Source organism: Rattus rattus, chromosome 1, assembly GCF_011064425.1.
Source record: "Rattus rattus isolate New Zealand chromosome 1, Rrattus_CSIRO_v1, whole genome shotgun sequence".
Taxonomy (NCBI): Eukaryota; Metazoa; Chordata; class Mammalia; order Rodentia; family Muridae; genus Rattus; species Rattus rattus.
Window position 1 is genome coordinate 40,626,153 of NC_046154.1, and position 16,511 is coordinate 40,642,663.

The window sequence follows — 16,511 nt, forward strand, 5'->3', positions numbered from 1 at the left end:
AAAACAATACAACCCAACAAAAAAGATTCCTTCAAATGTAATGTTTGTTAGGGACAGGGAGAGAAAAACATGAGGCCAAAGCATCAGAGTAGATCGAATAAAGGCTTGAACAAGGGTAGTAGCACTAGCTCTAGTTAGAGGATCGCGAGCTCGAGATCAGCCTGGGCTACATAATGAGACCTTACCTTAAGAGTCTAGTTTTGAGTCTGATTTGATAAGCCAGGGTCAGGGCGGAAGGGGTGGTGAGAGGAGCGAGCCACAAAATAGGAACTATCAGAGTACACCTGACAAATTTGGTAGTAATAGGTTGTGCATTTAATCTAAAACATACGGTAAAGTAGGGTGGGAGGTGGGGCAGGGTGTGGTGGGAAGCTCTGCTTGCAGTCCCCGGGCTGCGGCGGGGCAGGATTTCCCTGGACAAGTCTCACATCACGGGCTTCACTATGGCCGGCCCCGGCCCCGGCGCAGCGCTTGAGTCCCCGCGACAGCTCCTGGGTCGCGTGCGCTTCCTGGCCGAGGCGGCGCGGAGCCTCCGGGCCGGGCTGCCACTGCCTGCGGCGCTGGCTTTCGTGCCCCGAGAGGTGCTCTACAAGCTTTACAAGGACCCGGCGGGACCCTCGCGCGTGCTGCTGCCTGTGTGGGAGGCAGAGGGCCTGGGACTGCGTGTGGGTGCTGCGGGCCCTGCCCCGGGCACAGGCTCGGGACCGCTGCGCGCCGCCCGTGACAGTATCGAGCTTCGGCGAGGCGCCTGCGTACGCACCACCGGCGAGGAGCTGTGCAACGGCCACGGGCTCTGGGTGAAGTTAACCAAGGTGCGCCCCGGCTGGCCGGGACCCCACAAAAGACCCCCTGGATCTAGCCAAAGCTCTGGTTGTTCTGCCCCTTTATCCCATAGTGAGCTGGCATTGCTTTCCGTGCTCTTTGCCCTGGGTTGGGCTGGGCGAGCAATTGAGCTGATTTCTGTCCCCTGACGGCTATCTCCATCTGGCGCGTCCCTGCAGGAGCAGCTGGCTGAACACCTGAGTGACTGTAGTTTGGACGAAGGCTGGCTTCTAGTGTGTCGCCCAGCGGAGGGCGGAGCCCGCCTTGTACCTATCGACACTCCGGACCACCTGCAACGGCAGCAGCAGCTATTTGGCGTGGACTACCGGCCGGTGCTCAGGTCCTGCAACTGAAGGAACACGATTTGGCGTCTGGGGAGGCGGGGTTGGAAACACAACCAAAATCCAAACCTTAGGTTGTGAGAGAGATTTGGGTGGGAGTAAGAACTGGCAGAGATGAGACCTGAAGGAGGATGAGGCTTCTAGAGGCTTGGAGCTAGAACTCGAGAAGGCTCCAGATCCTAAGGTGGTTTCTGTTGCCCATGTCTCCCTCCTCATTTACTCCACTCTGTGCCTCACAGATGGGAACAGGTGGTGGACCTGACGTACTCACATCGCCTGGGCTCCAGGCCTCAGCCAGCAGAGGCATACACAGAAGCTGTACAAAGACTACTGTGAGTTATCTGTAATGGGGTGAGAGAGGAGGGATCAGGGACTGAACCCAACTTAATTAGGGGTTTGGGTTGTTTAGCTATGTACCGCCAACGTGGACATATGAGTGCGACGAAGACCTGATCCACTTCTTATATGACCACCTGGGCAAAGAAGATGAGAACCTGGGTAGCGTGAAGCAGTATGTGGAGAGCATAGATGTTTCTTCCTATACGGTGGGTGCTGGGACTCCTCCTGTGCCTAGATACAGTCACATCCCTCAGTGCTAGGTCCAGAACTCCCATCACCAAACTAGGACCAAACCATCATCCCTATAGGCCATACTTAGTCCCACTACCCTTGGAACCCCTTTAAGGAACCCCAGACAGCTTTCCTACCCTACACCCACTCCAACTCTACTGTTTCTGTTCCCTAGCCCAAAACGCATGCCCAGTGTGATTCCACCTCTCTGCCCCTACCTTAGGAGGAGTTCAATGTATCCTGCCTGACAGATAGTAATGCAGATACCTACTGGGAGAGCGATGGGTCCCAGTGCCAACACTGGGTACGGCTTACCATGAAGAAAGGCACGATTGTCAAGTGAGTAGGCTCTGGGCATGACAGGGTGGGTGAGCCATGTGCTATGGGTGCCTAGAGACTCACTCAGATACATACTCTGAGTCCTCAGGAAGCTGCTACTCACAGTGGATACCACAGATGACAACTTCATGCCGAAGCGGGTTGTGGTCTATGGGGGTGAAGGGGACAACCTGAAGAAGCTGAGTGACGTGAACATTGACGAGTGAGCAGGACTCCCTGGAGTGGGAGGTGGGACACGATGTTAACAGTGGGGCCATGCTCAGCTTGAATGGAGCCCCAGAAGTTCCTGAAGCCTGAGGCAGCAAATATCTGAACTGCTTTATGCCTGTCTCCTAGGACCCTGATCGGGGATGTCTGTGTATTAGAGGACATGACCGTCCACCTTCCAATCATTGAGATCCGAATCGTTGAGTGTCGAGGTAGGGCTCAGGGCTATAAGGAGTCCCCGGGATGTGGGTGAGGACAGCCTGATAGCGTGGAGAGAAGGGAATGGATAGACTTGGAGTTAGGGTAAAGCTACGGCATCAGAGATAGTATACGGTGCTGGGTGTAAGCCAACCTTAAAGCCATAGAGATAGTTGGGCTCATCTAGAAAGGAGCTGGTTGGGCTCCACAAGCATCCTAGCAGCATAGAGATGGAATGAGTGTGTGTGTGTGTGTGTGTGTGTGTGTGTGTGTGTGTGTGTGTGTGTGTGAGAGAGAGAGAGAGAATCACGGTAGAATCTCTGAAACTTCTGTGGCTGACAGTGACAGAATGCCCACTGTTGGGAGCCATTCCCGGGTCTGAGGGCCCAGCAAGCAGTGGGCACAGTAAATGGCCGTGTTCTGACCCCACCCATCCTCAGATGATGGGATAGATGTTCGTCTTCGAGGGGTCAAGATCAAGTCATCTAGACAGCGGGAGCTAGGGCTGAATGCAGACCTGTTCCAGCCGGCCAGTCTGGTGCGATATCCACGCCTGGAAGGCACTGACCCTGAAGTACTGTACCGGAGAGCCGTCCTTCTGCAGAGGTAGGTAGGGTCCTGGCCCTGCAGGCTTCTCTTCCTTCCCTAAGCCTTGGGAATCTGCATGGAGGAGGCCCCAAAGTCTGGTAAAATAAATCATTCTGCTTCAAGGCCCAGAGCACCTCCTGAGCCTTGCTTCTGTCCCTGCGGATTAGAGACTGGGGTCTTACATTCATGCCAAACTCTTTATATTACCACCCTACCACAGATTCATCAAAATCCTGGACAGTGTCCTGCACCACCTAGTACCTGCATGGGACCACACACTGGGCACCTTCAGTGAGATTAAGGTGAGACTGGGCCTATAGTACTTCTCAGGACATTGGGCTATTTGCCTAGTTTTCTTTTTTTTTTTTTTTAAGATTTACTTACGTATTTTATGTATATGAGTACACTGTAGCCGTCTTCAGACACACCAGAAGAGGGCATCAGATCCCATTACAGATGATTGTGAGCCACCATGTGGTTGTTGGGATTTGAACTCAGGACCTCTCGAAGAGCAGTCAGTGCTTTTAACCACTGAGCTACCTTTCCAGCCCTTAGTTTTCATTCTTTAGCAGAAAGTTCCTAGAACCCCTCTGGGGCTAGACCCTTATTGGTTCTGAAAACCAAGAAGAAAGCCAGACACGGCTGACCAAAAGTTAGTGTTTGAGGGGCCAGTTTCCAGACAGGCTGTGAAACGTGCTATAGGAGGGAGGAAAAGTAACAACTCAGGCGGGGCCACTGTCCGAAAGGGACCCAGTGGGTCCTACAGCAGCTCCACATGACTTAAGGAAACCATACAGCTAGGTGTGGGTATGGAACCTGGCTGACAGGAAACACAGTCTCTTCTCAAGTGTAACAGGCTGTGACGTAGGGACTTTTCTCTGGTTGGTGGAAGTCAGAGAAAGTTTGTAAGAATGTTAGATTTGCGTTGAGGTTTTAAGTTTTTCCCCTCTGTGGTTAATTTAAAAGAAAAACTAGAGGCAAGAGTAGAGTGGATAGACTTGGACTGGAGCGGTGGAGTGGGGTCCAGGTGTAGAGGAAAGTCCCAGGGCCGAGACACTAGTGACTGTCCACTCACTCTGCCCTGGCCACCTTTCCTCACCAGCAAGTGAAACAGTTCCTGCTGCTGTCACGCCAGCGGCCCAGCCTGGTAACACAGTGCCTGCGCGATTCAGAAAGCAGCAAGCCCAGCTTCATGCCGCGGCTGTACATCAACCGGCGCCTTGCCATGGAACACCGTGCCTGCCCTTCTCGGGACCCTGCCTGCAAGAATGCAGTTTTCACCCAGGTCTGGACTAGACCGAGGGAGGGCCAGAAAGGGCCTAGGGGTTTGATTCAAGAGAGACTTGAGCAAGGCCTTTGGGCAAGAATAGGGACAGCTCTGACACAGACTTCCCTAACTCCTCCTCTTGCCCCCAGGTTTATGAAGGCCTCAAGCCTTCCGACAAGTATGAGAAACCCTTGGACTACAGGTATGGCGTGAGGGAAAGGGATTGTACACACCGCCCGGTACCTCTTACATCACACTCTGTAGTCCTTTTCCTGGCTGATCCCTGGGCCTGTTACTGTGCCTGAGCTCAGTCCCGCATACCAGAGATTCTTCGTCCCTGTTTACAGGTGGCCCATGCGCTATGACCAGTGGTGGGAATGTAAATTCATTGCGGAAGGGATCATTGACCAAGGTGAGGCCTTGACATGGGTTCCAATTGCTGACTACTAGGGCGTTAGAGCCTTCTGGGACTCTGAGGTGCCCAGCTGAGAGCATTTGTCATTTCAGGCGGTGGTTTCCGTGACAGCCTGGCAGATATGTCAGAAGAGCTGTGCCCCAGCTCAGCCGACACCCCAGTGCCTCTGCCCTTCTTTGTGCGCACGGCGAACCAGGTGATTGCCTTCCCATCCACCACCAAATTTCTGCTATTTCTGGAAACCTCTGGAGAACCTGATAGAACTAGAGGGGGCAGTGGAGGGAATTGCTTGAGGCAGCCTCTGCAAAGAGGGAGAGGAGCGGAGAGGAACATCCTTTGTGCATTAGGACGGATGGTGGGCTGGAGGCAGTATACTTCTGGTGAGGTCTGTGGGTTACTGTAGGTAGGAAAAAAGGGTCTACCCCATGTCCTGCTGACAACTCTGTCTCTGGGGCAGGGCAATGGCACTGGTGAGGCCCGGGACATGTATGTGCCAAATCCTTCTTGCCGAGACTTTGCCAAGTATGAGTGGATTGGACAGTTGATGGGGGCTGCCCTTCGGGGTAAGGAGTTCCTGGTGAGTAACCCAGTCATCACCCTGTCAGCTGAGCCCAGGTCCTTCAAAGGAAGGGCCAGCAGACTGGGCCAGTTCAGTAAGGAGGTGGTTCTGTTTGGCACACAGGTGCTGGCCCTGCCTGGGTTCGTGTGGAAGCAGCTGTCTGGTGAGGAGGTGAGCTGGAGCAAAGACTTCCCAGCTGTGGACTCCGTGCTGGTGAGTGGCCAGACCCACTGCTTCCTGTACCGGTGTCTCCCCAGTCCCATCCACTCCCATACTGGTGCTGCTAACTCCTAAAGTCCTTACCTCCAGCTCTCACTCCTTCCCTTAGGCTGGGTGCACCCGTGCCTTAACCCAGGGTGGCACTGCTGAACCTTGCACTCTGCAGGCTCTGCCTCCTCCCCAGACCACTGCCCTGCTGGGCTGCAGGCTCAGAGCTGCACCCCACCCACCTTCACCCATGCCGCAGTCATCAGGGTCTTTATGTGGGTTTTGTGTTTGCTCTGTTTTTTGTCTTTCATAAGAAAGCATATTTGTGTGCTTGTGAGAGAGAGATAAGGGGGTCAGAAAATGAGAGAGCGGGAGAGGGAGACGGAGAGGAAGTGAGAGTGGAGGGGGACGGTAGGTTCATGCACCATGGCACATAACCTTGAACTCCTGCTCTTCCCGTTCTGCCCCCTAAGTACTGTGATTACAGATTCGTACAACCCCGCTAGGGTCACTCTTAACTCTTCTCCCCAGCATCCTGTCCAGCCTCTCCCTGGAATTAGGGTGTGTCTCCCGGCTCACTGCTGTCCTGTGGTTCAGGCCATCTTTCTTCTGTTCCAACCATGTACTATAAAAGCTAGTGTCCCTGTCTCTATTCTTACCCATCTCATGCTGCCAGGGCAATTCATCTCACTCTCCTCATTTAAGTCATCCGATAGATGCCTCTGCTCCGGGCTCAGGACAGAGTGGACTCTCTGAAGACCTTTCGTGACTCCTGGGTCTCAGCCATTTCACTCACACCCAGGCCCTGGCAAAACATGCTTTACGCTTTTGGATTTTTCATCTTTGTCCAAGATGCCCTGTCTCCCACCTTCCTTGTGGCCAAGCGGGTTCCTGGCTGTCATTTGGGTTGAGCAGGTGCCACGTCCTGCAGGGCGCGCTCCCTAAGCTCCAGGGCTGGTGCTTCCCGGCCTCTGCCCTCCCATTGCCCATGGGCAGAGGCTGTCCCCGTGGGAAGCTGACTGACATCCCTGCCACTCCCCAACCCCAGGTGAAGCTCCTGGAAGTGATGGAAGGAGTGGACAAGGAGACGTTTGAGTTCAAGTTTGGGAAGGAGCTAACATTCACCACGGTCCTGAGTGATCAACAGGTCGTAGAGCTGATTCCTGGGGGCACAGGCATCGTGGTGGGATACGAGGACCGCTTGCGTTTCATCCAGCTGGTGCAGAAGGCGCGGCTAGAGGAGAGCAAGGAGCAGGTAGGAGAGCAGGTGCTGTAGGCCCTTCCCTAACAGCAGAGGCCACTGGTGGGCAACCAATATCCACCCTGACGCTGGCTTCTACGCACATTCCTGTCGGCCAGCGAGTAGGGAGATGCCCCGGTGGATGCTGAAAGTAGCGGTCACCTCTCCCAGCCGGTTTTTTCCTCCTCCTTAGGTGGCAGCCATGCAGGCAGGTCTGCTGAAGGTGGTACCACAGGCTGTGCTGGACTTGCTGACCTGGCAAGAGCTGGAAAAGAAGGTGTGTGGGGACCCAGAGGTCACTGTGGATGCTCTGCGCAAGCTCAGTGAGTTCTAGGTGATAGGGCAGTGACACCGAAGGGGCGGGGCTTAGGGGCTAGCAGAGTGAGACCTAAGAATGAACGAACTGCCTTGGCCTCTCCAGCTCGGTTTGAGGACTTCGAACCATCTGACACCCGAGTGCAGTACTTTTGGGAGGCTCTGAACAATTTCACCAATGGTCAGTAGGGGGCAGAGTTCTGCTTGCATTTGCCTTGGGGTGTGGCTTGTGGCTTGAAGAGACTGGCGGGGAACTCGCAGAACCTCCTTCATCAGTGCAAGCTTTCATTTTCTTCTCCACCCAGAGGACCGGAGCCGTTTCCTGCGCTTTGTCACTGGGCGCAGCCGCCTCCCAGCTCGGATCTACATCTACCCGGACAAACTAGGGTGAGTATGAGTACAGAGAGGGGCAGAAGGTGCCTTACACACACGCACACGCACACACAAATACACACATACACACACAAGTACACGCATGCACGCGCACGCGCGCGTACACACACACACACACACACACACACACACACACACACACACACGCAGCTTCCTAATCCTTTGCCCTTCACATCTGCAGCTATGAGACCACAGATGCTCTGCCGGAGTCCTCCACCTGCTCCAGCACGCTCTTCCTCCCACACTATGCCAGGTAAGTCTTTCAGGTCCATGACTGGGTGACATCCTCAGAGTGGGAGGGTGGCTGGCAGGGAAGTGCACCCTGAAAGCAGCAGAACTGCCCGATGAGCCATCTTCCTCCCTCCTTTAGTGCCAAGGTATGTGAGGAGAAGCTGCGCTATGCTGCGTACAACTGTGTGGCCATCGACACTGACATGAGTCCCTGGGAGGAGTAAGGCGGTGCCAAGCGTGTCCTGCTGCCCTCACCCAGGCCAGCCCGGTTTGGGTCTCAACAGAGGTGACCTCAGCACAGTGGGCCCTGCGCCTGTGTATGGTCGCAGTGGGAGCCATGAGTTGACCCTGATGCTCTAGTCCCCACAGACCCACAAGCTCTACTCGTGCTGGGGCATGCTTCCCGGGGTATTCGGCCTCTGAGAGAGGGAATCTTCCACAAGCCCAGCACAAGCTGCCAGGCCTGAGCTACTTGAAGGGGGCCATCTAGCTCCCCAACCCATGGACTATTTTTTGGTTTCCCCTGTTTTTCCCCTTTTTTCTAGCTTCAGCCATGGCTCAAAATATTTAAAAATTGGTAGAATGGTACTTCAAGCCAGGAGCCAAGGACAGAATGTGGTCATCTTCCTTGGTCACGGATCCCCAAGAAAGAAGCCCCAGTTGAGTACCCCATCCTCGCATACCAGTCTTCTTCCTTCCACAGCAGAGGTGTGGGGGCCTTGCTCTTCCCAGGACGTGGCACGTCCATCCACTCAATGCTCAGTCTTTACAGCAGCCAAACTGCTCTCTTCTGGATCAAATCCAGCTCCACTCCACCTCTGCTCCTTCACCGCCAAGGTTTCACAGTTGATCCTTCTGTCCTCTGGAATTTCAGTAATTCCTGTTCATACTCTAACATAAGGCCTAGATGTTAAACTTGCTCTAAGGGCTGTGCACACCCCTCCATTCCCCTCAAGGGCCTCCATGACACTCCTATAGAATGTCTTACATTGGGGAAATTGAATAAATGGATAAATTCATCTCTTTAGGATGTGCTTTTTGGGATCCCTACTAAACTCATGGTACTCCTAGCAAAGTGCTGTGTCCTAGGAGCTCCGAGGCTGCCCCGTCCTGGTAGCAGGGGGGTGGGTGTGCCTGATGGTAGGGGCGTCACAGTGATGCACAGTGGCCCATCCGGAGCAAAGCCTGGGAATGAGAGCTCAGAAGAGAGGACAGAAGGCTGGCTCTTTTGAGATGATTGTGGGGATTCGGAGCCTGGAAGCCCACTCCCAGAAGCAGGCGAGCACAGGACGGCACATGGAGGGCGAGGCTGGGATAGCTGACCCGGCGCAGGCCAACCCTGATACACTCCACAAGGGTCCAGAGACGCTAGCCCTGCCTTACTCCAGGTACTTGCACCTCAAACACAGCGCTCTAGACAGTCATCATGGTGTCCTGGTCCACTGTAACAGTCAGTTGCCCATCAAAACAGGCTGTACCCTAAAATCTTTCCTAATGTGTCCTTTTTAGTCATGCTGCCACTGAGAAAGCCTCTTCACATGGCTGTGTGCGTGCCCAGACCTATCTCTCCCAAACTCTGAAACTCACACCCACTGAGCCTCCTGGGGCAGCCCCGTCCTGCCCATGCCCTTTGGGTGGCCCATAGGAGACATACGTGAACACCCCCCCTCCCAAGGAGCCGAAGCAGCACGAGCCCCAGCAGCTGCACACCCACCAAGCTCCCTTCTCCCAAAGCCCCCTCAGCTCTGCTGGGGAAGGAGTGCCTCCACACTTTGTCTGAAGGGCCTTCCCTGTAGGTGCGTGGGGTGTGGCTTGTCTCTGCCGGACGCATGCCCTTAATATCTCTCTTACATCGCATTCTGCAGCCTGCTTTGCACTTACTTATTCATGCATTTAGAAATGAAGTGAGGAGTACGAATGTCAGGCGCTGGCTGTAAAGCGCTGAGGCTAAGTCAGTGTTTGCTCCAGAGCTCACTCTCCCCACAGAAGCTTAAAGAGAGGACTTTCTCACTAAGTAACAGTGTAGAGCAAGTGTCTTCTCGGTGACAAATTAGCATGCCGCTAAGCATGGATCCACTGAAACATTTTGTTCTCTTTTTATTAAAATTTTATTTATTTTTATTTATTTTATTTTTTTTAAGATTTATTCATTTATTATATATAAGTACACTGTAGCTGTTTCCAGACACACCAGAAAAGAGCATCAGATCCCATTACACATGGTTGTGAGCCACCATGTGGTTGCTGGGAATTGAACTCATGACCTCTGGGAGAGCAGTCGGTGCTCTTAACCGCTGAGCCATCTCTCCAGCCCCCAAAATTTTATTTTTAAAATTGTGTGTACATATGGCTGTCTATGGGGTGTGCATGAGTGTAGACACCCAAGGAGGCCAGAAGAGGGCGCTGGATCTCCAGGAGCTGAAATTACATTGCTAATAGGTGCTAAGAACCAAACCCAGTTCCTCTGGAAGAGCTGGACCTGCTCTTACTGCTGGGCCATCTCATCCTCTAATAAGCCATAAGCCGGGGACACTTCACTCTCTACACGGTCCGTCGAGCGAAACGTCTCTGAGAGACTCCCTCCAGTCCTTACTTTGGTTTTATTTCTGAGACATGGTCTTGCTATGCAATCTTGGCTGGCCTGGTCTAAAACTCCTTGTATAGACCAGGCTGGCCACAGACTTGCAGCAGTACTGTATCTGCCACCAAAATGCTAAGGAACCCTTTAGCATGAAGAGTTTTCTGCCATTGCGTGCTCTGGAGCAACCTGTGGATTGCAGTCGCGTTCCTCATGAATGGAGGTGAGATCGCCCTCAGTAAGTTGCTGTGGCTACAGATGTGTGGTCTGTGACATGGGTCAGCACTCCTGTGATCAGCCGTTTTCCCAAACCTGAGTGTGCTCCACACTAACTTTATTTCTCATGTCGTAATCTTCTCTTTGCTGCCCTTTCATTGTCTTGGCCAGTTTGTTCTCTCCCTTACTTTATGTGTACTGTATACTTCCACTGAGCCACTCTCCCAGATGCCCTCTCTTTTAATTATCCGATTCCATAGGAAACCAATGTTGGTTTATTCCTAGGAAACAAGGAAGCTTATCATGGGAAACAGGGTTTCTCTGTGTAGTCCTGGCTGTCTTGGGACTCATTCTGTAGACCAGACGAGTCTCAACTCAGAGATCTTCCTGCCTCTGCCTCTCAAGTGCCTGAAGTGGGAATAATTCCATGGAGGCTCAGCTGTAGGCTCTGAGTAAGTATTTGATGAATGAGTAAAAAAAATATGACCTCAAAATCATATTTTCCTATTTTAAAAAAGGGGAAAGTCAACAGTCTGAAAAGTTGTTTATGATAAAAGTGGGAAACCACCAAATTAATCAAATTACTTCTTTAAAATCTGACCCATCAGCTTAGAATACCAATGTCCACACTGACCTTCAAAGCCAGTGGTGGGAATTCTTTGTGCTTGAAGAAGTTCTCGCTAATGAGGTTCCTGCCTAGCATTTTCTAGTAAATAAAGCAGTCGCTGCTGCTCTCTGACCTACCACTCCCCCTCTGGGCAATTGCCAGGCTGATGTGCAGAAACTAAGTTGGAAGTGCTTTAGTTCCTGCAGTAAGTGGCCAAAGTAGTTTCTTTTCTCATTTCTTTCTTTTACTCAGTGCTCTAAAAATAACAATCCCTCACCACACTGACAAGCCCACAGCCAAATGGAATATTATGGTGAGGCTTGCAAATTCCCAAAGAGAGTTCTCTAGCAGACTGTGGGAAGAATATTTGTGAGCCGTGATCCAACTGTTGAAAGGTTTCTTTTGTGTCATTGCACAGGATTGCCTTCTGAGCCTACCCCATCCCACACATATGCAGTGTGTGCGTGAGTACAGGACACACACACACACACACACACACACACACACACACACACCCTATCAACTGGCTGTGAAGGAGAGCCCCTGTATTATCAATTGGTCATTGCTGCCCACATAGCACCAGCTGCTTGTCGCTTCCTCACCTGCCCAAAAAGACGATTCTCCGAGATTACGTTAAAAAGCAATCTGCCTGCTGGGGAGCTCACAGTAGCCCTCAGTCTGGCCGAAGGGCAGCACACGAGATGGACAAATACAGTTCTGCCGCTGATTGGTTCACAGTGAATAAGCTTGGTACCTCGCCTACTATGCTAATAGCTTTTGTCTACGCTGGTGGCTGATGCTGGGTGTGGGCAGAAGGATTTAGCAGAACAGGAGCAGGGTGGGATAGAGCAGAGAGCCATAGCCATGTGGAGAGACACAGTGGCAGGGAAGTGGGCTTGAGCCTACATGGGTAGCTGAGCCTCCTTGTCTTTTTTTTTTTTTTTTAAAGATTTATTTATTTATTATATATAAGCACACTGTAGCTGTCTTCAGACACACCAGAAGAGGGCATCAGATCTCATTACAGATGGTCATAAGCCACCATGTGGTTGCTGGGAATTGAACTCAGGACCTCTGGAAGAGCAGACAGTGCTCTAACCACTGAGCCATCTCTCCAGCTCCCGAGCCTCCTTGTCTTTATTATTAAACCCCAAGCAAGCCCCACCAAGAACCCCAACACACACACACACACACACACACACACACACACACACACACACACACACGCCTTGGGAAAGAAATGAGATGCAATCACTTATGAACAGAAAAGAATAAGGAACTACTCTTTTTCGTTTGGTTTTTGAAAACAGGATTTCTGTGTAACAGCCCTGGCTGTCCTAGAACTTGCTTTGTCAACCAGGCTGGCCTTGAACTCACGAGATCCTCTTGCCTCTGCCTCCCAAGTGCTGGGATTAAAGATGTGCACCATCATACCTGGCAGAACAACTCGTTTCTAATTAGCATTTACAAAGTACCTCCTATATACGTGATATATGCCAGTATGCATGAAGCTCTCACAGGGAATTACACGAATTGATGTAGAAGGAAACTTGAGAAGAGGTCTCAGTAGCCTGGGCTTTAGGTCTAGTTTTCCTATCACCAAATAGAACGTTGAAGGAAAATTCCAACTAATTGAATAGACTTCACTTAGCACATCTTGGGTCCTGGGAAGAACGGGACAAATAAAATATTGCCCATATCTAGTGTGATAAAGGGTCATGAAGGGATCGGAGAGATGGCTCAGCGGTTAAGAGCCCTGGCTGCTTTTCCAGAGGTCCTGGGTTCAATTCCCAGCACCCACAGGATGGCTCACAATCATTTGTAACTCCTGTCCCAGGAAACCCAATGCTCTCTTCTGGACTCTGTGGATACCAGGCATACATGCAGGCAAAACTCGTTGCTGGGAATTGAACTAGGAAAGCAGCCAGTGCTCTTAACTGCTCAGCCATCTCCAGCCTCCTGGGGTTTTTTTTTTTTTTCACTTTTTTTCATAAACAACTTTATTCATGACACATTATTTTAAAAAAAAATTCCCATCCCCTGGAAATGAGTTAAAAAAATAAAAACAAAAGCCACCCCCACCACCCTGTTCCCACTTCCTCCCATTCCCTCCAAATAAAAGGGAAAAAAAAAAAGGGAAAAAAAATAAAACAAAAACACTGAAAACAAAAACACCCCCCCAAACCCCAAAAACAAGTAGTGCATTCCCCCAGGAGAGGGAATTTACACTGAGCAGCTGGGAGCGAGATCTTCCGGCTACAGAAACCTGCAAAGAAAGACACTCAAACAGAAAAGAAACACAAAAGGAAACAAAATAGATCACCAGGCAAACCTGGGCGGAGACCTGGTAGGACAGGAGCAGGAAGGCAGGGGCTGCAAAAGGCAGGGAGAGACGAGGGAAGGAAACAAGCCGAACAGTTTGGTGTCTGTGGGAGTTTTTTGTTTTTATTTATTTATTTATTTATTTATTTATTTATTTATTTATTTATTATTTATTATTTATTTTTTGAGACAGTTTCTCCATGTAGCCCTGGCTGTTTTGGAAATGCTCATATATTTCAGCCTGACCACAGTTTCCCCTCCCTCTTCTCCCAGTCCCTTCAAAAAATAAAATAAAAAAGCTAATGTCCCAGAAATATCAATGGGCACAGCATAACAAGTTACAATAAGACTAGGCACAAACCTTATCAAGGCTGGACAAGGCTACCCAGTAGGGTAAAAAGGCTCCAAGATTCAGAGACACCCCACTCCCACTGTTAGGAGTCTCCAAGAACACCAGGCTACACAACCATAACACGTATGCAGAGGACCTGGCTCAGACCCATGCAGGGTCCGTGATTGTCACACCAGTCTTTGGAGCCCCTATAAGCCCTGCGTAGTTGGTTCTGTGGGCCGTGTTCTTGTGGTGTCCTTGATCCCTCTGGCTCCTATGATTCCTCCTTTCCCTCTTCCATGGGGTTTCCCCAAACTAAACTTTTTTTTTTTCTTTTATTTTCGGAGCTGGGGACCGAACCCAGGGCCTTGCGCTTGCTAGGCAAGCGCTCTACCACTGAGCTAAATCCCCAACCCCAGACTTTTTTAAATAAATATTTTAAATGTTAATTTCATTACATGTTGGCCCTAAGCACATGCCTTTTTAATATTCCATATGGTGAAATTGGATGACTTGTGTGCATACAAAAGAAAGAGGACAGTTAGCTCCAAGAAAAGTACTTTCAGGATGGAGTTTGCAGCTGAAATGACTGTTTTTCCCCTACGGAATATTATATTTACTTGAAATGAAAAGGTGATTAACAATTTACAAAAATAAAGCTAGTCACTTCCAGAAAAAGCCACCACTATTTATTGTCAATGATAATATTTGAGCTTTTGAAAGGAAGAATTCCAAAAAGCTTGCATCGCTCTGAAGTGGGAACTTCTGGTTTCTCCGGGAAGTCAGTTATGTCAAAGGATGTTTTCCTGAAGCAGACACAGGTGAAAGGATGCCTAGTGTTATGGACCCAATGACATGCACAACACTGGGTGGTATTGGTACGCCTTACCATTCATTAATGGTCATCATTTGTAGTGGCGTCATACAAAGAAACGCACCAAAAAACTTCTGGTGGTGTTCTGGGGGCTTCCTGCTGCTTCCATGGACTCACAAGGTGTTTTGCTAAGACAGGCTGATGTGGTGTTTTGCTGAGGCAAGACTGGTGGAAACCACAGGGGCTTGTTTGCAAAGCTAGCTTGGCAACGCTTTCTGGTCTCTCGTCTTCCTTCATGTTCATCTTCACTTCGTTGAGAGAGGGTTGGTAGAGAATTTCTCCTGGCATCCCTACCGGTCCTGGTGGCTCCTGCTGACTCATGCTGATTCAGCTGAGGCCTGGCTGTTCCTGTTAGGTGGCGCCACCACTGCTGCTATCCCGACACTACTTTACTGGGTTCCTGGTGTATTTGTGAAGTGTTCGTCAGTGGATCGAGCTGGCTGACCTGCGAACTGACCTGCTGGTTTCCTGACAAAGCAGATGGGATCTGCTCCAAAGACTCATTTCTAAACAGGTCCACTTCCCCATATCCTAACCTTTCTCCTCCACTACCTCTGGTAGGCAGCGTGCAACAGGGGAAGTTAAAGCATTTAGGAACGATTATTGAAAGCAGAGGTTGAAAAACCAAAGACCACATCTCTCTTTGTAAACTTGCTTTCCAATATTTAAGGACATTTCTGATCAGATGAATGATAATATCAACACATGTGATTCTCAAATATTGTGAAAATAAGTAGCTCTGAGAAAATCTGCACTACTTGGGGAACTAGTATTTTACAAACTGTCAATATATCATGCTGGAAAATCATGTGAGTAAATGTCCACCCCAAAGTACAAGTATTCAGAGGTCTGGTGACAGAAGTCTGTAATTCTAGCTAGGCAGGAGAGGCTCACAAGCTGTAGACCACCCTGGGCAATTTAGACTCTGTTTCAAAGTAGCTCATACTTTTAATCCCAGCACTCTCAGACAGACAGACAGACAGGCAGACAGGCAGGCAGGCAGACAGACGGATGCAGAGAAGGCCCAGGCAAGATGGCTAAGCAGGTAAAGGTACTTGCTTGTTGCCAGCCTGGGAACTTGAACTTGAACCTTGGAGCCCACACATGGAAGGTAAGAACCCTGACTCCCCAGCTTGTCTTCTGGGACAAGTGCCATGGTGAGCGTGTACCACTTAATAAATAGTAAAATTTTAAAAAGATTAAAAAGCATAGAGGACTTGGAGTGTAGTGATAAAGCCATGTTCTACTTCAAACCCTAATACTACACACACACACACATACACACACACACCATATACCACACACCACATACACACCACACACACACACATACACACACATACCACACACCACACACCACATACATACATACACATACACACCACACACACACACACACACACACACACACACACATGCACAGATGCACGTGCACACACACACAAAAGCCCACAAAGTACAAGTATTGTACGGAAATAGAATATAAAATACTGAGCTTTTCCCCTGCCACCGCCAAGTTGGCGAAAGCGGAAGCTCGGGAGCGCTCAAGTTGAGGCGTCACCAGTATTCCACCGCCATGGCTGAGGAAGGCATAGCGGCCGGAGCTGTAATGGACGTCAACATTGCTCTACTAGAAGTGTTGAAGACTGCCTTCATCCATGATGGCCTAGCACATGGCGTACACGAAGCTGCCAAAGCCTTAGACAAGCGCCAAGCCCTTCTCTGTGTGCTTGCATCCAACTCTGATGAGCCTGTGTATGTCAAGCGCGTGGAGGTGCTTTGTGCTGAGCACAAAATCAACCTGATAAAGGTTGGCGACAAGGAACCAGGGGAATGGGTAGGCCTCTGTAAAATCGATTGAGAGGGGAAGCCACGGAAAGCGGTTGGTTGC

At 50.5% G+C, this 16,511-nt stretch overlaps 2 protein-coding genes across 3 annotated transcripts; both read left to right on the plus strand.

The window, feature by feature from the left end:
- The first annotated feature begins 357 nt into the window (after window positions 1-357).
- Window positions 358-8,719, plus strand: Hectd3 (HECT domain E3 ubiquitin protein ligase 3). Of its 2 annotated transcripts, none has more exons than XR_004387651.1 (21): window positions 358-812; window positions 1,002-1,162; window positions 1,403-1,495; window positions 1,573-1,708; window positions 1,957-2,072; window positions 2,161-2,274; window positions 2,409-2,491; window positions 2,918-3,083; window positions 3,286-3,367; window positions 4,168-4,350; window positions 4,482-4,534; window positions 4,680-4,744; window positions 4,840-4,943; window positions 5,205-5,324; window positions 5,430-5,519; window positions 6,562-6,768; window positions 6,947-7,030; window positions 7,175-7,249; window positions 7,374-7,455; window positions 7,643-7,714; window positions 7,832-8,719. XR_004387651.1 is itself a non-coding variant. In XM_032899775.1 (21 exons), exons 1-21 carry the CDS (start codon window positions 444-446, stop codon window positions 7,914-7,916), a joined length of 2,586 nt encoding a protein of 861 aa, XP_032755666.1. In that variant the 5' UTR covers window positions 359-443; the 3' UTR covers window positions 7,917-8,719. The 2 variants fall into 2 exon arrangements, 1 of the variants encoding a protein (XP_032755666.1); XM_032899775.1 differs by having other exon boundaries at window positions 359-812; window positions 6,947-7,076.
- Window positions 8,720-16,196: 7,477 nt separating this feature from the next.
- Window positions 16,197-16,511, plus strand: LOC116887402 (40S ribosomal protein S12-like). Its single transcript, XM_032888999.1, has one exon. The coding sequence runs from the start codon at window positions 16,197-16,199 to the stop codon at window positions 16,479-16,481; it is 285 nt and encodes a 94-aa protein (XP_032744890.1). The 3' UTR covers window positions 16,482-16,511.